The sequence below is a fragment of the Perognathus longimembris genome, chromosome 2, assembly GCF_023159225.1.
Source record: "Perognathus longimembris pacificus isolate PPM17 chromosome 2, ASM2315922v1, whole genome shotgun sequence".
Classification (NCBI taxonomy): domain Eukaryota; kingdom Metazoa; phylum Chordata; class Mammalia; order Rodentia; family Heteromyidae; genus Perognathus; species Perognathus longimembris.
Window position 1 is genome coordinate 59,664,197 of NC_063162.1, and position 22,944 is coordinate 59,687,140.

General features: G+C 39.4%; 1 protein-coding gene and 2 pseudogenes across 7 annotated transcripts in view; 2 read left to right on the forward strand and 1 right to left on the reverse strand.

The window, feature by feature from the left end:
- The window catches only part of Mapk8 (mitogen-activated protein kinase 8), a 70,427-nt gene that overhangs the window by 23,324 nt on the left and 24,159 nt on the right, over positions 1-22,944 (forward strand). For 5 of the 7 annotated variants that reach the window (XM_048339211.1, XM_048339212.1, XM_048339215.1 and 2 more), the window contains 2 exons: positions 17,936-18,106; positions 21,724-21,853. In XM_048339211.1, the coding sequence (XP_048195168.1) occupies positions 17,985-18,106; positions 21,724-21,853 (252 nt within the window). In that variant the 5' untranslated portion in view covers positions 17,936-17,984. Of the gene's footprint in view, positions 1-13,099; positions 13,187-17,935; positions 18,107-21,723; positions 21,854-22,944 lie in introns of those variants that run through there. The other 2 variants (XM_048339214.1, XM_048339217.1) reach the window with 2 other exon arrangements.
- Positions 19,949-20,049, forward strand: LOC125347415 (annotated as a pseudogene).
- LOC125347439 lies at positions 20,130-20,269 on the reverse strand (annotated as a pseudogene).

Sequence of the window (22,944 nt, forward strand, 5' to 3'; positions counted from 1 at the left end):
CTTGCCTCCCATACATGAAGCCCTAGGTTCGATTCCCCAGCACCAAGTATACGGAAAACAGCCAGAAGGAGCGTTGTGGCTCAGGTGGCAGAGTGCTAGCCTTGAGCGGGAAGAAGCCAGGGACAGTGTTCAGTCCCTGAGTCCAAGGCTCAGGACTGGCCAAAAAAAAAAAAAAAAAATAGCTCTAATAAAGCACAGTCACTACACATCATAAAACTAGGTATAAGGAGTTGTTTACTCACAGAAGTATGACCCAGTACTGTCCTGCCTCTATGATACTAGACGGTACAATTTAAAAAGCATTTTTTGAGAGAGACTTGATTCTCCTTTTTAACCCCATACAAACTCACTGTGTAAGGCCCATCTCCCTGTTCTTCCCACAGAAGCTGCTTGCCCTCTTCTCTTACTGTCTGTTTCTCTTCTTCAGACCTTGGCTAGTAGGAAATCTTTCTTCCTGTATGTCTTGTATACACTGAGATGGGGTCTAATGGTTATGATTTTTGGGGGGGGGGGGGAATCTTTGATTTCCATCCTTTAGTTTTCTATAAACTCTTAAATTCCTCTCACACAAATTTGTCACCTCTTTATATCTTATCCTTCCTATTTCCCTAACATCTCAGTTCTCTACTACCTTTTATGGAGTGTAATTTACTGTTGTTCCTAATAAACATAGTCCTTTTTATTGTCCTTAGGACACAACAGAATTCAGTTGACTTTCTCTTTGTCCCGCTAGGTGGCGCACACGCCCCATTGTGGCAGTCCAGCTTGCAGTTTACCTGCATTGGGAATGCCTTCTGCCCTGAGCACTGTTTGCTTTTAAACTAATTGAGTCTTATCTGGACCCATTATTCAGGTGATTTACATGGATGTAATGGAAAATTTCTTAACAGTATCTGATTGTTTAAAAACTCCTCTGAGTATCAGCTCATGTTTGGATCAGAAGTAAAGACTGCATTAAAATACTGAAATGATTTTATTTCTTGAAAGAATTGTTTTGGACTTGGATTTAATTGCCAGTCTGCACATGCATTTACTCACATTTGACATAGAGTGAATAACTCATCTTTTTCTTGGTGCCTCCTGGCACCATTTTCTAGGATATTTTGCAGCTTGGGTTTTTGAAGTACTATACGCTGTTTAGTAGTAATACTTATTAAGTGTGTATACCCTTATCATTGTACAAGGCTACTGGGGAAACACCTGGATGAATAAAATAAGGCATGTTTAACAGCAAATCCATAACATTGTTCTCCTTGAGTTTGAAACCAAGTAATGAGAATAAAATGGCTGGCCAGTAGAGATTATGTTTATAACAAGCATGAGGAGAGTTTTAGTTTTGAAATCATCCCTGTGTTCTTTAAGAAATATCTTGTGGGCTGGGGATATGGCCTAGTGGCAAGAGTGCTTGCCTCGTATACATGAGGCCCTGGGTTCAATTCCCCAGTACCACATATACAGAAAATGGCCAGAAGGGGTGCTGTGGCTCAAGTGGCAGAGTGTTAGCCTTGAGCAAAAAGAAGCCAGGGACAGTGCTCAGGCCCTGAGCCCAGGTCCCAGGACTGGCCAAAAAAAAAAAAAAAAAGAAATATCTTGTGGTAGGTTAAGTAAAAAGAGAACCAAAATTTGTTTAATAAAATAGTTCGTTGATTTATTGATTAGTCTGTATTATTTAGTATAATAAACAGACAAATATAAATGTTCCCATTTTACAAGTGAAGTGAGAAATCAAGTTGGTTATTTAAGTTGCCTAGGATCAAAAAACTATTAAGTAGGAAGGGAAAATGTGTGGATCCTCATCAGAGCTAAAATCCTTGCTCTTTTCAGGTATCCTTGTGGTCTCCTAGGAAGATAGTGCTTGTGCCTCAGAAAAGGCACTGTTCTACTTTGGGACATAAAGAGTTGTTGTTTTTTTAAAAAAAAGCAATTTGACTAGAGGAATATTGTTTTCTGAAATGTCAGGATTACTATTAATTGTTATATCAAGGGAGAAAAGTCCAAACACAGGAATTTGTTTGCTTTTGACAATTGAATTTGTGAATTATATTTTTAATTATTTTTTTTGTCCATAGGGGTTACCATTCAGTATGTCAGCTTATAAGTACAATGTGTCTTGATTGGTAGCATCTCTTCCAATTGATTTTTAAGAGATTATAGTGCTAGAATAAGGCGTTCTTGCAAAACTAGAGCAGTCGATCATACTGTCTCTTTGACAGGTAATCTTAGTAAATTCTCCAAAAAATTACTTGATCAAGAATAATTGTATCTTGTAATCTATGTTTTATTACTGTAGTGGTAACTACTAGTTATTTCCATCAGTTTGGAATTGTATCTGATCTAAAGGAAAGTGACAAGTTATTAATGCAAAAATATACAAATTATTAACAATATTGAAACTAGATAACTATCTCTGTAAAACTCCCTATTTCTCTCTGTCAAGGGTCTTTGTAACTAAGCCAGGATATAGCTACATTGAATAGCTAAATCAGGATATATGAAGTTTGCCTAGTTTTCTTAAAATGAGTGAAATAAGGTGAAACTGTTTTTAAAGGTATTATTTAGAGATTTATTTAACTTCTTTATGACTGCAAGATCATTTCGCTGGTTCTGTAGTGTTTGACCTTTTGCATGGTCCAAAAATAGTTACCATTTATTCCTTCAAAGTTTTTGAAGTTGCAGATGTACCATCATAGCTGTAGGCAAGGTGCTAGTGGCTTATACCTATAATCCTAATTGGTGAACAGGGAGAAATAAGAGAATTGGAGTCCAAGGATGTGCCTGGGCAGGAAGGGAGATAAGTTAAGCCAAGCTATGGTGACTTATGTTTGTGATCCTAGCTGTCCAAGAAGCTGAGATCTAGAGAATCATAATTTGAAGCTAGCTAGGGTAGAAAAATCTAGCGACTCGATCTCCATTAACTAGCAAAAAACTGTTCTCGAGGTGTGGGATTGGTGGCAGAGTACCAGCCAAGCAAGTGCGAGATTCTTCAAACCCCAGTTCCAACCAAGCAAGTAAACAAGCAAAAGCACAAAAAAAAAGAACTCAAGGTATGGCTCAGTGGTAGAGCGTCTGCATTGCAAGCACAAGACCCTGAATTCAACCCCAGTATTGCTCCCTCCCAAAATAGAGGCTGGGAGTATTGTATCACACCTGTTGTTCTAGTTTCTTGGGAGGTGAAGATCTGGAGTGTCTCAGCTTGAAGAAAATCTGAGCAAAAACTTAGTGAAATCCTATCTCAACCAATTAAATTTGTTTGAAGGTACATACCTGTCACCCCACCAATACGGGAGGTGTGAATAGGAGGGTTGAGGTTCAAACTGTCCTTGGCAAATAGCAAAGACTCTGAAATAAATAACTGAAGCAAAAAAGTGTCGCTCAAGTGGTAGAAAGCTTACTTAGCAAGCATGAGACCCTGAGTTCAAACCCCAGTACTGTATAAGTAAATACTCATGTACGTATATATACATGCAAAAATAACCAGAAGTGGTCAGAAGAAATGAGTTCCAAGTAGGGCAATATCTACAATAATAGAGAAGGTATTTTACCCAGATATTAGAATGAAATCAACACTATTTGACAACTGGTTGGACTAATCATTCAAACCTATCTGAGTATCTGCTTTACAATTCTGCTAACAGAGCTATGAGCAAAACATGTACTCTTCTGCCCTTACAAAGGCTTTAGTCGAATGGGGAGCACAGGCATTTTCAGTTCATAGTAATGCATACACTACTAGGGAGAAATGCCAAGTGTGGCTGAGAATTAGTGCAGTGACCATTGAACTTGATGCCTCACAGATGAGTGTGCTTGGTCTGAGAAGGTGAGTGGGAATAACTGTCTGCAGGTGAGAGAGATTGTGCTACATCGAAAGGAGTTGACTGTGGCTAAATCCTGGAATTGGAAAGGCCAGAGAATCTAGTAAGGGAAGAAGCTGTAGCCAAACCCTCCAGACCCCTGGAATCCCTGATGAAGGCTTGGGCAGAGGGACTGTGGTATGAGGCACAGTAAGGAAGAGTCAGGATCAAAATTCTGACTTAGAACATTTATTCAAGGAATTGTTACAAGAAATGTAACCAAAAGGCAAAGAAAAGTGATCCAGAGAAGTTCAATATATGGAAAGGTTGAAAGTGATGCTCGACCAGCGCCAGACATGGAGTTAATATGAGATGTGCCAGACATGGAGTTAATATGAGATGCTCTCTTTTCATACCTCCTTGGGGCTCATCTTTATTTTTGTCTGTGTCTCTTCATTTTCCTGTGTATACTGGCTTTTCTCTGGGTGTCCTTCATTTTTCTATGTATACTAGCTTCTCTAACCACAAAGCTAATCCACACCCTTTGAGTTTCTTTACCATTTCCAGATCCCCTGGAGAGATTCTGAGCTACTTCTTAGGTCAGTTGTTTATCCTTCATCTAATCCCCTGCAGTTAAGGGGGCACATAGCATAATCATAATAGATTTCAAGCCCCCACCCCTTAGTTAAGAAAGTGCAAGGGGGCTGGGAATATGGCCTAGTGGCAAGAAAGCTTGCCTCATATACGTGAAGCCCTGGGTTCGATTCCCCAGCACCAGTAGTGGCCAGTAGTGGCACTGTGTGGCTCAAGTGGCAGAGTGCTAGCCTTGAGCAAAAAGAAGCCAGGGACAGTGCTCAGGCCCTGAGTCCAGGGCCCAGGACTGCCCACCCCCCCAAAAAAAAGAAGAAGGTGCAAGGAGTTGTGGGTTGGGCAGATATGTCCAGCTGTTAAATGTGTTGGCAGCAGAGAACAGAAATGTGAGGGAAAGGAAAGAGAATCCAGTAATATAGAATCAGTAATGTCAGTCTGAGCAAGAGGTGAATAGGAAAACAGGAATTGGTAAGTTGAAGTTCATGGTATGTTGGATAGGGAAGTGTGAATAGTCAGGTATATATTTAATGCCTTTCTGCCAGCAGCTTCTGAGAGGGAAGGAATTTTGTAGGAATTGGGGAAATGAAGGATTTATGGTTGCACATGCAGTTTGAGGTAGCTTTGAGATATCTGATGACTAATAAGACTTCTGAGTGTGTGTATCTATTTTGAGTAGAGGGACAGCTCAAGTGATAGAAAATGTTGGAAAGTCTTAGATGATAACTAAGGCTCTGGGAGTAGATGAAATTGCCCTGGGAATATATAACAAAGGAAAAGGCCAAGAACGCCCTGAAAAGAAAACCCTTTTGAGGGTTGCTGGGGAGTATCCTGTAGAGGAAGCTGGAAAGGAACAGAAAAGGATGATCAAAATCAATAGCATGCAGTGGTTTTAGGACAGAATGTTTCTGCAGGAGATTGTGGCCAGTGCCAGGTACTACTGAGCCACAAGAGAAGGGAAGTTCTGTTACCGTGTTGGGTGCATGGGGAGGGATGCTGGTGTGATGTGGTGTTAATCAGAAGACGATAGCATAGAGTGGAACCCATGGAGGGGAAGCAGTGATGAAAGAGGACTAAGAGGAAACAGTGTTAGTTGTGAAAGCTGTGTGGTCCTTATGGGCAAAGTGAAAATAACTCACTGTGATCCTAAAATGACAGTGATGCTAATAAGCCAGCAGCTTCTTGCTGTTGATAAAAGGAATAGTTTTAGAATGAAGAGCGAGTTTGTTTTAAAAGGAAGAAAAGTTGGCTTTCCACTCTTTCAAGTTTGAGTACCTACAGTACGTCCATACTGAGGTGTCCAAAAGGTAGATGAACATAGGAGAGAGGTCAGGAGAGGAAACAAAGTTTAGAAAACCATAACCTAAACTATGAATTCAAGTCTTTAGAGGTACATTTAAAGGAATGGGAAGTAGCAATGGTCAGAGAAAAGATGCTGTCAAGGTCTGAGCAGGTTTGCAAAGAAACTCCGGAGCGGTTAAAAAAGGCCGGTCACCTCATCTAGCAAGTGTGGAGTGGCTCTGCACAGGGCTCATGATGTGGGGAGTGTGGAGGAAGATGAAGGTGTGAAGAGTTAACCTCTTGGCAATATGTTCATATTGTGATGATTTATACATTATTCTTTATCTTCACAATACACTATTAATTCTTTTGAATTAAACAATTATTGACTGTGTTCTGGTTTCCTGAATTGTAACATGTTGGTTCATTTTTAATACCTCAGGAATGTTACAGTTACCATTACTCAAGACTACATAATACTGTTACAACCACTCTTTGGAGTATTTCCAGTGTGCTGTGTTTCAGGTTGCATTCTTTCTTTCACGTGTTATGTCACTTGTTAATTGTTATTCAGGGTGTCTCTTTCCCTGAAAGCACTTCATTGTGTTATAGTTAAAAACTCAAGAGAACCCAGCATTGATTGCTCACTCGTATAATTCGTCTTAGGCTGAGATCTGAGAATCCTGGTTCAAGCCCATCCTGAGCAGAAAAGTCTGTGAGACTGTTATATCCAATGAAATGCGTGCATGTGTGCATGTGTGTGCTCGGCTTGAGGGCAAAACTTTTGCTTGCATTTTAATCTACCTATTATATAGGGTTTCATGAAGAATACAGATGCATCACCTTTACAATAAAACTTAAATTTTAAAAAGGCAGACGGCAGAATGGGGTTACCAGTGACTGTGGGGTGGGTTGATAAGTTTAGTGTGTGATACAGGAACATAGTGGAGATGAGCCACAGAGGATTAACTAAGAAAAATTGTTTCTGGATATCTACTGTATGGCAGGATGTCCATGGTTAATAATAATATATTGTAGTGGCAAGAGTGCTTGCCTCATATAAGTGAAGCCCTAGGTTCAATTCCTGAGCACCACATATATAGAAAATGGCCAGAAGTAGTGCTGTGGCTCAAGTGGCAGAGTGCTAGCCTTGAGCAAAAAGAAGCCAGGGACAGTGCTCAGGCCCTGAGTCCAAAGCTCAGGACTGGCCAAAAAAAAAAAAATAATAATAATATATTGTTGTATTAAAGGTTGTTTAGAAGAGCAGGCTTTAAATATTTTTACCACAAAAGATGTGTATACACTTGGGTACATTGATAGTTCTTTTAATTAGCTGTATAGAACTATTTCTCTCTGGGTGTGGGTATGGGTGTGCTTGTATGCATATAGTATCAAAGTATCACATTTTTTACCCTATGGATATCTATAGTCAATAAAGACACGTGTTTAAAATAGTAAGCACGTTTTGAGAATGAGCACTTCATCTTTAATTCTAGCTACCTGAGCAAATAAGTAAAATAACATTTACCAAAAATATACAGATGTGCAATTACATGGAAGAGATGTACAGGACAGTGAACAGGGGTGTAGCACTTTCCTCTAGAGCACTGTTTTCTGGGTAGTGTTAGCTAAACTGAAACCTCTCTAACTCAATCCTTCTGGATTTTTATGTAAACTTTATTAGCTAAATATGATTGATTAAAGCCCTGACTTTTTCTTAATGTGACCTGAAGGCCCTCTCTCTATCCTCCATGAGGTGGGAGTAACATTGGAAGTTCCAGCATTGATTGGTGTCTCATCCAGAGGTTGTCTAGGAGCCCTACTTGTGAGCCAGCTCATTCGCACACAAAAAGACTGTTACCCTTTTGGAGGTTCCAAGGATTTTGTAGGTTATATGCCACAAAGTGGGGGCTAGACAAGATGTATTTTATAAATGCACTTACTTATGTTTAATACTGTTGAGATTTGTGAAAAACCAAAACTTAGAAGGCCAAAACCACCTTATCATTTCTGTTGAGCACCCATGCTCTGTTTAAATTGTCTTGAAATAATTTCATAAGCTTTTTTTTCATGGGTAGTTACTGAACTCCAGAAAGTTTTAAATCTCTTCAGTGGGAAGAGGATAAGTGAGAAATAACTTCATATCTGCTACAGATTTATATAGGAAAAAGATCTGTGATTTTAGCCTCTGGACTTCTGGGTAATGAAAAAAGATGTTTATGGCCAAAGACTTTACTGTAAAAATCAACTTGAAAATGAGATAGAGCATAAACTGGTATTGTTGAATGATTAGTAGGTTTGTAGGTGGACATTAAAATTTGTCCTAATCTTGCCAGTTTTCAACTTAGCTTTGTCACATCTGGTTATGGCAATCAAATGAAAATGCTGACCCCCCACCCACCCATTTTGGATAGCTTTTATAGTTTGTAAAATGATATCATTTACTCTAAAATTGAGTAATTGGGGGGAGTTGCTTAGGGACAGGTACATAACTATAGAAAGCTGTTTGTCACAGAGTCATTTTCTTGTAACGCCCATGTAGCACTTATTAAAAAATGTCATAATTACATTGGTGGCAAGATAAACTAATAGTAATTACATATGAAATTAGCTAATATGAATAAAAGTTTCTGTAAGACGCATCTGGGACACTTCTCATTTGCTGATGTTAATTTGCAGTTTAGGTTTTAAGAAGTGTTTCTGGTGGTAGTTGAATATATTCAACATTTTCTGAGGAGCCCCAAGAATCTTACTAGCAAAGTAGTTGGCAAAAATTATTAGAAATTTCAGGCATTTGGATTTATATCCAGAAATGAGTTCTTTTGTGGGACTAATTTTTTTGGTAGGTGAAGATTTAACCCGAAAGTTAGGTGTTCTCTGGGTGTGCCAATTTTGACCCCATGCTGGTCTTTTCTCCCTCTTGGAATAGTGGAACCAGTAATAGGAGGAGCTTGATCCAGCAGCGAAGGAGACCTTCAGTCTTAGCCAAGAATAGAAGTGGGAGATGCGCTCAAAAGTACAGGTCATAGATAGAGGGGCCAAGAATGAGTGGGGAGGGGCTGGGGATATAGCCTAGTGGCAAGAGTGCCTGCCTCGGATACACGAGGCCCTAGGTTCGATTCCCCAGCACCACATATACAGAAAACGGCCAGAAGCGGCGCTGTGGCTCAAGTGGCAGAGTGCTAGCCTTGAGCGGGAAGAAGCCAGGGACAGTGCTCAGGCCCTGAGTCCAAGGCCCAGGACTGGCCAAAAAAAAAAAAAAAAGAATGAGTGGGGAGAGAGAAGCTAAGACAGGGCAGAAATAATCATGTATTTTCTTGGGAAAAAGCAGAGATTTTCCAAGAATTGGAACTTTCCAATTCTTGTTATTCGTTTATGGGTCTTTCCTTCTTGTCATCTATGGCAATTGTCAACTGTCATGGCACTTGGTGGGCATTCAGTATGCAGATGAGGTTACAATGAAGTTAGAAGTAGTCATCTTAGGTCTACCCAGTTCACTTGCCAGCTGAAGAGGAACTCCTGGCCTAGTAGGTCAAATAGGCAAAGTAATATTAGCACAAGTCAACATAGGGTGTAGCTCAATAGTAAGGGCACTTGCCTACACATGCACGAGGCTCTGGGTTTGATTCCCCCAGCCTTTGCAAAAAGGAAATAAAAATAAAGTTAAGCGTACTTACTTGTGTTTATAATTTGTATATATCTTATAGAAATATGAATTTATTCATACATTTAATATTATAAATATCTTTTGGGTACCTTGAGAATAAGTATATTCTTGCACATTGGGTTACCTGTTTTTCTTTAGTTTTAAATGTTATTTTAAACATTGCATTGCTCTTTTAAACAACTAACATTAATAATCTAGATAAAGTTGAGCAACCTAAACCAGCTGATATTTTGAGATTTTTGCATTTTAAGTACAAGGTAATTTTAGAATCTTGGATACCAGCTTACTTAAGTGTTAGGGTAATATCATCACATCCGTATTTTATTACTTAAAATCTGCCTCTCCTCTTTCTCAAGTCCTGATTCTCAAAGAGCTTTGGAGTCAAAAGTTTTTGAAGCCAACATGGGCCAAAAGTTATTTCGAAAACTAAATAAAGGCAGGTGTGCTAGTGAATCCTTGCAGGCCCAGCTGCTGAGGGGGAAAAGGATGGGTGGCAGCAGTGGCAGAGGCAGGCTTCTGTTCTGCAAAACAAGCCCAAAGCAAGAGAACCAGAGTGTGGCTCAGGTGGCTCCAGTGCATGGTTTGGAGTTCATTTCACAGAAAACAGAGAAATAACTAGAAACCGTAGCCCTTAGCTCGTTCCCCTTGGTGGTGGGTTTTGGAGTTCTGGGGGTGGTGGTGTCAGTCCTAGGGCTTGAATTCGGCCTCAGGCATTATCCCTTAACTTTTTTGCCCAAAGCTAGTGCTCTGCTACTTAGCTACTTGAGCCACAGCTTCACTCCTGACACGGCGCGCACGCTTGCGCACGCGTGTGTGTGTGTATGTGGTTTATTGCAGATAAGATTCACAAGAACTTACACTTACCTGTATTCCATGTATAATTTCAATTGTGAGATAATAAAGTACCATACTTTTCATATGCCGTGGCTTAGAGTAGGAGTACAATTGTGGTGGTCTTAATTTGGTTTCTGTTTTCCTCATTTCTCAGGGGATAGGACTAAGGTTTTGCTTTCCTGGTGATCATGGTGACTGAAACATACTCAAGGAGTCTCACTCTGGGTCTTTTAGTGTGGTGGACCAGGAGTGGCTTTACATGGCTGTACTGCCATATTGTAGAGGAAGAACCATAGATGCCAAGATCTAGTCAGCCATTTCTCAAGTCTTGAGAAAGGAGAAGTTATCCTAGAATGTACCCTGTGCAGGAAATTGAAAAAGCTTTGAAAAACATTGGAACTGGAATGGATGCATTTACATAGTGGTGGCTGAGATGGGACCCACAGGTCAATTGAGGACTCCCCGGGAGTGATGTTAATGAAATAGTGACCTGGGTTAGGAATGAGGTGAAGAAGTTGTCTGTATGTTCAGAACGTTGTCAGACTTCATTAGTTAGGCCTGACCTCATAGTGCCCAGTATATGCAGAGCTGACATTTTGAAGGTTATTATCTATCTTCTAATGAAGCTGTTCATTAGCTGGAATGGGTCCTGCAGCATGTGTTTCTGCAACCTTGGCCATAAGTGAGTAGCCCAGCAGGCCTCAGGCCCCTGGGTATGGTATATGAAGTGGTCTACATAAACAAGCAGTGGTCATGGAGATGAAAGGACTCCCATGCTCCCTGTCCTGTGAATTACTTCTAGGCTGGAGAATGACAGAGAATTCATATTTGCTCATTTGTTAGTCATTCATATCCATTTGAATTTGCAGGTACTATTTGAGACTTTGATGACTTATTCATGAACAGAACAGAATGTGCTTTTATGGAACTTACCTTTGAGTGGGGTAAATAGTAAGTATGTAAGTAAATGTCAGTAGTGCCAAATGTTATGAGAAACAAGCAGATCAAAGGAGAGGATGATGAAGGGCACATTATAGATAGGCTCATCATATAAGGCATATGTGAGGAGTCCTAGAAAGGTTTGTATTAAAGAATTGGCTTACACAGTTTTAGAGCCTGACAAGTCCCCAGATAAAAGTTGGTGGCAAGCTCTAAGCCAAGAGAGCTGATAGTGAGTTCTAATCCCCAAATCCCAGTAGCCTTGAGACCCAGGAAAAGCTGAAGTTTCCTTTTGCATCTAGATGCTTGGAAAGACCAGTATCCAGGTTCAAGGTAGTTTGGCTGGAGGAGTTCCCTCTTACTCTCAGGAAGGCCAGCCTTTGTTTTGTTCTGTTGTGTCTTTCTGCTCCCTGGGTGAGGCTCACCACATAATGGGAGACATCAGATGTATCAACTTGTTTTTATAGAAACAACCACATTTCTCGGAATATCTAAAGCAAGTTGTTATATAAACTTAATTGGCACAAATAGGGTTATGTAAAAGAAGATGCAATGACTTTTCCTTTATGTTACCCATCAGCTGGCTGAGTTCTGCTCTACTTGGATAGGTAGCCATGGCTATGGCAAAGAGAAGCTCTTCCAGTTTACTTTGAGACCTTAGCCGGCATTTGTAATCCTTAGTGAGCAGGATGGTGGGTGACAGCAGACAATAAAAGGTAGTGCCCTCTATTGTCACAGCTCTTGTAGAGCCCTGGATAGTGAGACCCTTAGGCCTACTATAATTACTATTTAGGTACATGTCCCAGGCCCAGGAAGTGGGCTCTCAAGTGACTGGCAGTAGCAAGAGCTTCTGCTCCTCAGAGGTTAGATCCTGGGTGCTTTGTTAAAGTAAAAATGCTTACCGACATGTAATTAAAAGTACTTACAGAAAAGTTGAACGGAATTTTACAAGGCCTTTATATTGGAAGTTAAAACAACACTGCTGAGAAAATGTAAAGGAAAACCAAATAAATGAGCCAAGTGTCACATTCATGAATCAGAAACTCAAATTTTGTTACATAGGTTGAGCATCCCAATCCAGACATTCTTGCCCTCCTTCTCCTCCTCCTTTTTACTAGTCCTAGAGCTTGTACTCGGGCTTGGGCACTGTCTCTGAGCTTCTTTTGCTCAAGACTAGCACTCTATCACTTGAATCACAATGCCACTTCCAGCCTTTTCTGTTTATGTGGTACTGAGGAATAGAACCCAGGGCTTCATGTGTGCTAGGCAAGCACTCTACCACTAAGCCACATTCCTAGCCCTATATTCTTCTTGATGTTAGTACTGAAGTTTGAACTCAGGGTCTAGGTGCTGTCCCTTAGCTTTTTTGCTCAAGGCTGGCATTCTACCACTGGAGCCATAGCTCCATTTCTAGCTTTTTGGTGGTTAATTAAAGATGAGAGAATATCACAGACTATCTTGCCCAGTACAGTCTTAACTAACTTGACTATGTTGAATTAAGACATTAAAACATAAATCTACTAGCATAATGTATAATAATTGTAAACCGGAAACAATGTAAATTTCCAAGTTGTACATCACACAATAGAATGCTACCTAGTAATAAAAAGGAGTACAATAAAAGTGACTCACAAAAACATTAGGACTGGATGTGGAGGGACATGCTTATAACCACAGCACTTAGTAGGCTGGTGCAGAAGGCTAAAAAAGTTCAAGGCCAGCCTGGGTTACATATTGAGTTAAAGGGCAGGCAGAGGTACAAAGCAAGACTGTGTCTTAAAAGAAGAAAGGAAAGGAGCAGAGAATGGAAGAGGAAGCATTCTAAGCAGTACTGTGGTGGCAGGAGCAAAGGAATCAGGCAGAAATAGACAATATAGAGAACATTTTGAGGTGATAGAAAATATTCTGTATCATGATTTTGATGGTGGTTGATTACATAGTTATATGCATTTATCACTACTCATCAAACTGTTTGGTTAACGTTGTTTTTCCTGGTACTGGGGTTTGACCTTGGGCCCTTGCATCTCTAGGCAAGTGTACTTTCTGCCACTTGTGTAATACAGTCCACCTTACGGTTATTTTTCAGGTAAGATAGTGAGCTTTTTACTCATGGCTTCAAGCTGCGATCCTATCTCCACCTCTTGAAGATGTAAAATTATAGGCATGAGCCACATTTCTGGATAAAGTTGGTTAAGTTTTTAGAGCCTTTTTTTGTGCTGGTTGTTTGCCTATAAAGCTCCCTTCTGTCCAAGTCTGATTAGCTCATTCATTATTCATTGCTTACATATGGTGTTGTCAGGGAAGTCTATATCAGTCTAGACTATCAGAGCTTTAGTTAAGCTCAGGCCCATGATACTCAACTTTTCTGTCTTAGCCACAAACTCTTCACATGGCCAAATCCTATTTCCTGATGTGCCCATAGTGCTTGAGTAGACATTACAGCTGTGGTTTCTGCCAAGGGAGATCGCCACTGACTGAAGCATCCTACTTGATTTGGGCAGCTATCTCCTACTACTGAGCTGCTCCTCAGGGGTCATGGTGACTATGGCTATTTAGCTGTCTGTGTGGCTTTATTCAGACTTCATGTGGACTCTTGAGTCCTTTTCCTGTTTCTAGGCCATTGTATTCTAAGAATAAAAAGAAAAATATTTGTTATTCTTTTTTTTTTTTTTTTTTTTTTTTGCCAGTCTTGGGCCTTAAACTCAGGGCCTGAGCACTGTCCCTGGCTTCTTTTTGCTCAAGGCTAGCACTCTGCCACTTGAGCCACAGCGCCCCTTCTGGCCATTTTCTGTATATGTGGTGCTGAGGAATCGAACCCAGGGCCTCATGTATACGAGGCAAGCACTCTTGCCACTAGGCCATATCCCCAGCCCCTGTTATTCTTTTAACAGAAAGAAAAACATGCCCTGTGGGTACTCAACTTTTTCTTAGATTTCCAGCAAATTAGGAGACTGAATAGAGCCTTTTGTTAACTACTTTGGTAATAGTAAATAAATTCCAATGAACCACCCAGAGTGTCTTCTGGCTCTTGATCATAATCTTCAGGAGAGGAATACTACTCCTAGTAGGCATAGGAAGTCTAATCTGCAGGTGCTTTGACTGCTTGAGTAGAATGAAGCTTGTGTAACTTTCCAGCAGGAGAAAACAGCATCAGCTCAGTGTTCAGCCTCTGATCATATTTGAAAGTAACAGGGACTATTATTGCAAATCTCTATTCCATGGATGAATTCAATTTCCAGAATAAATTTAGTGAAAGGCCTGACACCCAACATTGCTTTTCCTCTTACCACATCTCTTCTTTATTCCATACTATAGTAAGCAACATGGAATTCATTGAAGGTAGGAAATTGATTAACCATCCTATGAACATAGCTGAGCATTCCATGATGGCTCCTGTGGCTTGTCTACTTAGGCAGTTTATGAGATGTCGAGTTAGCCAGGCCTCACCTGGAACATTACCTCACTTGTCCAGTTACTGACATTGGAAGTTTCTTTGAAAGTGTAATTTATCAAAAGCTAATTTCTTAATGGCTTCCCATTTATGTAGTTTATACTGTTTTTACTCCTTTAATTTTTATTTATTTTTTACTCCATTAGAGTTAATGAGGATTAATTCTATCCTTTTTTTTTGAGACAAATCAGAGGGACACATAACTCTCGGGCAGCGGGCAGGACTTAAGCACTGTTAAACATTGTTAATGCTATTATGTACTGTTAAATGCTATTAGAATTTTTAGTTCTGTGCTGAATTTTTGTTAAGTCTTTATTGTAAATACCTTTTAAATATTCTCTGTGGATGATTAAACCTGTCAAGAAAAAAAACAAAAAAAAAACGGTTTAACAGACTCTTCCCTTATGCCTGGCAGTGCTAAGCAGGGAACTGTCTGCCAAGCGATCTCTTTACTGGCACTTACCCAGTTCTCCCTCATGGTAGCCTATTTTGGACTTTACAGTCTCTTTAAGGGCACTCAGCAGCTGTAGAAGACCATTATAACCATGGTTGAAGACATGCTTCAGTCAGGACCACTCTAGATACCATTTATTGGCCTTAGAAAGCAGCACTCGAAGCAGGCCTCTCATTGATGAAAACATTCCTGCAGTTCTCTCCTCCTCGCTATATAACTGGGCTGTTCAGCTCACTTTTCTAGTCAGGCAGGAGATAGCATACTAGGCTGTTCACCTGGTATTCCAAGAGGCTCAGTATAACTCTTTCCTATGCCTGCTTTTGATTTTTTATTGCAAGCAGAGAGGCTGACTTGATCACACAAAGAGGAAACAGCAACATCAGCAGCAGCAGTGGTAGCAGCAGTGGCATTGGCAGTGGCAGGAGTATGGCTGAAGAGGTTCAGAGTGCTGTTGGGAGCAGTGATAGCAGGGATTGAGATGGCAGAGATGTCAAAAAAAAAAAAAAGGTAGAGAAAGCCATGACAAGCTGAAAATGAAGAACTGCAGGCCTGAGTTACAGGAATCATTCCAGGAAACAAAACCATAAGCACCAAGGGTCCTGATACCCAAGGCCTTAGAGCTGTAGAACTCAGTTTGGGAGTCTTTATACCCAAGGATCAGGAGCAGCTCTGATACACAAGGTGGTCTTAAGAGCTGGCGGTCCCAACTCAAGGATTGCCAGCTAGAACACTAGCTGCGACCGAGGCCACTAGCCCCTAAGAGGTAAGGATTACACTAGCTGCGGAGTGCTGGGATGCTGACAAAGCCCAGGCAGTAAGCTTCCATCCTGGACATCTAGAGCCTGGAACAACTTCTCGACTCAAAGCTATAAGCCTACGAATCTACTAGCCCAGCCCAATAAGCCTTTGTCATTTAAGGGCAATTACTCCTAGTTTGAATGACATAGTAAGCATAATAGGTTACTTTATCTTGGATTTGCACCAAATTTTTGGCTCCCAAGGCCACCGAATTACTGTGTCGACCTTTGGAGAGCTACTACTGCTTGTCTACTTAGGATTTCTGAATAGAGCAAAAAGACTTTGAGAAAAATATTGTACCATTTGTCAGTCTTGTGAGAATTGTTTTTCTGAAAAGTCAACTTTGGGCAGGTGGCGTGGCCCTTGTTGATTGCATTTTTAGTTACATCCTGTTCCTGCTACCCTGCTACACTTTAATTAAGAACTCCTCTTTTAGTTATGTTTCATTTCTGTTAATTAAGACTTCCTGATGCTATTAATTAAGCCACATCCGATTACAGATTGTGAACCTGAGTTCAGACAGTTCAATTAGAGGGGTAGGGTCGCCTGCTCTGTGTGCTTACTTGCCAGATTTTTGGCTGATGGCAAACTCTTTTGCATAAGTAAACATTGCCTTGTCAAATTCTTTTTGAGTTAGTATCCTGATTCCTACATGACACCCCAGCAGTCCCAAGGTATCTCTTAACAGTACCCCAGCCAACTGATGGGTAACACTTTCACCTAGATTACTGTAGTCTCGTTTCTTGCTCCTTCCTTTAGTTAGATAATCGCTTCATACCAAGGATCTCTTGCTCTTCACCTTCCATCTTACTATACTGGAGTTCACCCTCTTACCATACTTTCTGACCTGCTGTGCAGACACATGCACGCACGTGTGTGTGTGCACGCATAAACACAGAGCAGTTCTTTAAACTGAACCGGATTTATGATTTATTGAGTTGGTGAATGTTAAATTAGACCAGTCTTACATGCATTTTGTTTGTTTCATTGTGTTTGAGACTAGATGTTCTGTGTCACTGGTCTCGAACTCTTGGGCTAAGTACCAGGACTATAGGTGTACACCACCATGCCCTGCCACATGTATTTTAGAATAGACTACTTTCATCTAGTAAGGGTGGAAGGAAAGTAGATTTGTCAGTGTCCATTACTCAGATGAGTAAAAGAATACTGCCTTGACTTTTGATAGGTAGAATTGTGGTGAGAAATTAGAGATTGTCTTTGATATTCCGAACATGTTAGAAGAGCATTGTTTGTTCACTCATATACTAAATGCATCTCTCTCTTCCTTTCCTTGATTTTGTGCCTTCTACCTTGCTTCTCTCCTTTCAGCCATTGTGACCTGGGCCTAGGCATTCCACTAAGAAGTCGCTGGGGAAGTCAGTGCATCCTTCATAACAAGAGAACTTTTTTGATTAGGCAGCTGCAATGCCTGGCCTACTAGTTGACACCAAATGATACTTCATTATTTTGTAATGAAAGTTTATCACTTTCTCACACAAACAGGTTTCAGTACTCTTTAATAAATACATAAAAGGACTGGTTTACATTTTAAACTTTGGAGATGACTTTTAGGACATTTTTTTAAAGGGTTATTTCCTTTTTATCTTATTTTATTTATTATTATTATTTTTTTTTTTTTGGCCAGTCCTGGGCCTTGGACTCAGGGCCTGAGCACTGTCCCTGGCTTTTTTGCTCAAGGCTAGCACTCTGCCACTTGAGCCACAGCGCCACTTCTGGCCATTTTCTGTATATGTGGTGCTGGGGAATTGAACCCAGGACCTCATGTATACGAGGCGAGCACTCTTGCCACTAGGCTATATCCCCAGCCCCTTAGGGCATGTTTAAGGATAACTATTTACTTTTTCTGGTTACTCTTTCAATTAGATTTCCAGATTTGAGAAACTTTATTCTATTTAAAGTGTTTTAAAAAGAAATCACCAGTCATTTACTTAAGGGTGCCAAATATTAATAACTCAAGGCTTTGTGGTTTTATTCCTAATATTCTTTTTAATGAAGGACCTCTTTGCTTGAAACATAGCAGTCTGTATTAATATCAGTGGACAGTGAATAAGGACTTGAATTTCAAGATAGGTTAAGTACCGTTTTAAACCTATACTTTGCTCATTTTGCAGCCTCTGGGTGAACTTTTGGATGAAGCCATTAAATTAAGTGCTTGCCATCATGAGCAGAAGCAAGCGTGACAACAATTTTTATAGTGTAGAAATTGGAGATTCTACATTCACAGTACTGAAACGATACCAGAATTTGAAACCCATAGGCTCCGGAGCTCAAGGAATAGTATGGTAAGTTTTTAAACTGTAATTAACTGCTTGGTCTTAAGTCATCTAGAGACAGATGTCTATATTAGGAAGTAGTAAGTGGGTATTGTTAATTACTGTGTGTACTTGTCTTCCCTTAGCTAATTAGTAAGAACATCACTTAATCATCACTTTCATACTTTAATGAAACTGGAACTTGAAAAATCCTATTTTACACTAGAGAAGTCAGCTAATATCATTTCACTGTATGTGTTTTAAAACTCATATGTCTCTTTAAATTGATTTACAAACTAATTTCTATAAGAAGCTCAGTCTTCATAGATCAGCATGATTTCTCATAAACTAAAAAGCAACACACTCTCCTTGGGATATGTCTGTTACTGGTTCAGAATCACAAAGTTAGCATAATAAGCTATCTCTTGTGGAACCAGATTTGTTTGAAAATCCATTTAAAAATCTGGACTGTTTATGACCCAGCACTTCTGCCCGGTTCAAGAACAACTCTTGCATATGTGAAGCATCTATTAACACTAGCAAAAATTAGAAAGAGCATTGTCTAAATACAGGCAAATAAGATAATCTAACAATGGCATACTATGCAACATTTTCTACCAACAAGGATCATGTTAGAATTGTAGAATTGAATGTAAAAGCAAAATGGACATTATTGTACATTTGTAGTTTAAAATGTGCAAAACAATGCCATATATTTATGCATGTGTACATATATTTATGGATATGTACATATGTTGAAAAAATAAAAATGCTTACCAAACTAAGGGTTTTTTTTTTTAACCTCTGAGAACAAAGGGGGTTCTACCTATAATACATGCATTAAAATAAATCAGAGCAAATATGATGGATTAAGGTAAAGCAGACTTATATATGAAAACATGCTCGTTTTCTTTTCTACATTCTTGAGGCAGTTTATAATACCAAAAGTTGTAGAAGTTGGAGTCGTTTTATAAGCTGTATTTAGTCAATCATATTTTATTTTTGGTTGATTATTGGTCATGGGGCTTGAACTTAGGGCCTGAGTGCTGTCCCTGAGCTTTTTTGCTCAAGGCTAGCTAGCATTCTACCACTTTGAGCCACAGCACCACTTCTGGTTTCCTGGTGGTTAATTAGAGATAAAGAATCTCACTGCCTTTCCTGCCTCAGCTGGCTTCGAACCACCACCACCATCTTCAGATCTCAGCCTCCTAAGTAGGATTACAGGCACTAGCCACCAGCACCCAGCTTCAACCATAATTTTAATCAACTACATTTAACCAACCACAAAATAGAGAAAATATTGTTAAATGCTGTGTAGTCAATTCTAGGGTTCTGAAAGCTAGCTCTTGGGTCAGACTCTGGGTCTATAAATTACTAGATTGGTGACTCAGCAGATTAACAATTCAAAGCCTGCTTTCTCACCTAATTCACAGAGTTGTGAGGATTATGTTATCCATAAAGTACTAAATGATATTTTAAAATATATTAATGCTTCTGTTCCTTCACTAATCCTCAGGTAAGTGCAATTTGAAATCTTTATACCAGAATTAAAAGGCAAAAAATTGCTTTAGAAGGGAGCATAAGTCCTATTTATTGACCAGCTACTAATAACTGTGTTGAATTATCTGTCTTCAAATTTTCACTTATTATTATCTAATTTCCTCAAAAGATTTTTGTGAAATAAGCAAATATTAAATGTGAAAATGTCAAAATTCATTTTTGTCAACACAACAGAACCGAAGAACTTAATTTGGGAAAAATTTTAAAAGGCTCGTTGTGGAACCCACCTATATATAATAAGGTCAACTGAGTCTGGACTGAGTTCTCAGAAGTTTCATCTGTGTTTTCATTTTTGCACATTAGTAGTAAGTGGTGCTCACTTGCATAGCATATATACTAAAATCAGAATGACACGGAGAAGACTAACATAACCCCTGCATGGCATGCAAATTCATGAGGCATTCCTTAATTAAAAAAAAATACATGAACAATTTCAAATGTTTCCTTGGATATGAAATAGTAGAATCTACTCAGATACTTTTTTTACCCCACTTTATGTCTCCCCATTCACAATACAGACCAGGCACAGGGCCTGGGCTGAGGTGTAAGTATATGGGGTAAGTTTATCCTGCCTCTTCTTTCAATTCAGTCAGTATAAGAACACACACAGGCTCTGATAAGCACCTGGGGATACTTGTAAACCTTCATAATTAGAAATATCCCTTTGACTTAGGAGGTAAATGTTAATAGGAATGAATTTAATGACTGCAAATAAAACCTCTTACATGAACAGTCAGAATTTCTAATAATTTGCATGTAGTTTTATTTTTTAAATATGACATTTTAAGGTAAGAGCTATATACACACACACACATTTATATGCAGTAGTTATGGTACACTTAGAATGTATTCAAACATCCATTATAAATCTGGATGCCAGTGGCTTACACCTGTAATCATAGCTACTCAGGAAGTTGAGATCTGAAGATCTAGGGTCAAAGCCATCCTAGGCAGGAAAGTCCCTGTGAGACTGTTATCTTCAATTAGCCATTCAAAAACTGGAAGTGGTGCTGTGGCTCAAAGTAGTAGAGTGCTAACCTTGAGCAACAAGAGCTCAGGGACTAACACCCAGGCCCTGAGTTCAAGCCTCATGACTGACAAAAAAAAAACAACAACAACAATAGAAATCCATTAGTGTCAGTATCTTAATCCATATCATTCTATACTGTATTTCATATGATGAGATAGCTACAGTGCAGATCCAAATTTTCAGTCAGTTGAGGAAATAAATCAGTGTAGGGCTGGCCTTCAAGTATTGTAATAAGCGGGAGTAGTCTTTTATAATGACTCTTAATGTTAGATAGCCCAGTATGTCTCTAATCTCAGAGTTTGTTTTAGTTAACTTTGGGCAAGTTACTTAATTGTTGACTCTATATTAAAGCAGTGATGAGTCTTTCAAGTATAAAATTGACTAATTTACTGGACTTCACTTCTCTGATCTGTCATATCCCAAAGGTGCCATGTGCTCACTGTCCTGGGGCACAAAGAGAGACCTCAAGAGTGGTGAATGTGATGTCTGTGTACACTCTCCTTATGAAGCATCCTCTGCTGTCCTCAAGTCATGTCCAGAACTCGCCAGTTCTGTATTTCCTCCTCCAAAACAAAATGTTACATTTTTAAATTATAAAATAAAACTTGGTATGCATGCTTCTGTATATACCTTTCTATTACAGTATTTTTTTCCTGTGTCCAGAAGGATTGAAGTAGAGTTCTTTAATAAGTATTTTGAGTAATACTCAGAACCACATAGTTTATTCTCCCTCTCCTTGATGTAGGTGAGGGCAGCTTTTAAGCTCTCTAGGGGACCCAGACACTGTGCGCAGGTACACTCAGTACCTACCTAAACTGGAGAGGTCTTGAATGACGTGCATTGAATAAGCAGAGGTTTTGTTCTTCTCATTTAGTTGTCAGAGTGAATCATTAGCATTTTAAGAAGTAGTTGTAAGGATAGAGAACACAAGTTGAGCAATACAGAACAGTGAGTGAACAATTGTATTTGTCTTTAAACAAATGAAATATCTGCATGAGTATTTCATCAGTTCCATCTTACAGACTTACTTGTGTTGTTTTTTAATTTCTTGTTACAGTGCAGCTTATGATGCCATTCTTGAAAGAAATGTTGCTATCAAGAAGCTAAGCCGGCCATTTCAGAACCAAACACATGCTAAGCGGGCCTACAGAGAGTTAGTTCTTATGAAATGTGTTAATCACAAAAATGTAAGTGAATAGTTTTGATTTCTGAAATGAAATGAAGATATACTCATGGATACACAAGTAATATTTTTAAGTATTAGAGACTTTCAATTGGTTTTCTGGTTTGAAGCATTTCAAAGATATGAGTATGTGTATGTGTATCATGCGTACACGTCCAGAGTGTGCATTTGTCCCTCAACTTTGGTAAGTACTATCAAAAGAAAAATGGCTTCTGAAATGTAGTGTGTAGCTTCCCAACATGTACTTCATAAAGGGAGTTTTAAAGAAGTGTGTTAGAAGAACTTCATGCTTGAACTCATTTTTTTTTTGCTTTTTGTTCCCTATAAAGCTGGCAGTTCAGCTGGGAATATGGCCTAGTGGCAAGAGTGCTTGCCTTGTATATACGTGAAGCCCTGGGTTCGATTTCTCAGCACCACATATGTAGAAAATGGCCAGAAGTGGCACTGTGGCTCAAGTGGCAGAGTGCTAGCCTTGAGCAAAAAGAAGCCAGGGACAGTGCTCAGGCCCTGAGTTCAAGCCCCAGGACTGGCAAAAAAAAAAAAGTTGGCATTTCAGAAAACTAGACTTAACAGGGAGACGAAGTTGTGCCCATTTTACTTTGACCCTGGAACTTAGTGTGTGGGATACAAAATTCCTTACCCCCACCCATCTCCTTAGGTGATCCATACTCACTGATGACTTTATGTTGAAAAGAACGAGAGATTGTGTGTGTTGGCTTGAACTCAGGACCTGAACACTATCCCTGAGCTTTTTTGCTCAAGGTTAATGCTCTACCACTTGAACCACAGCTCTACTTCCAGCTTTTTTGGTGCTTCATAGAGATAAGAGCCTCACAGACTTTCTTGCCTGGGCTGACTTCAAACTGCAATCCTCAAGTCTCAGCCTCTTGAATAGCTAGGATTACAGATAGGAGCTACCAGCTTAAGCAACCAGAGAATATGAATCTGCTAGCAGAAACCTTTAAAAAAATATTTAAAGAGAATTAGAAAACATTCTGTTATATTTTCTAATATAAGATTTATACATGAACCTTATTTTACATGTAACTTTTACTTTGAGATTAGGTAAACTTTTTAAAACTTACACTAAGCATA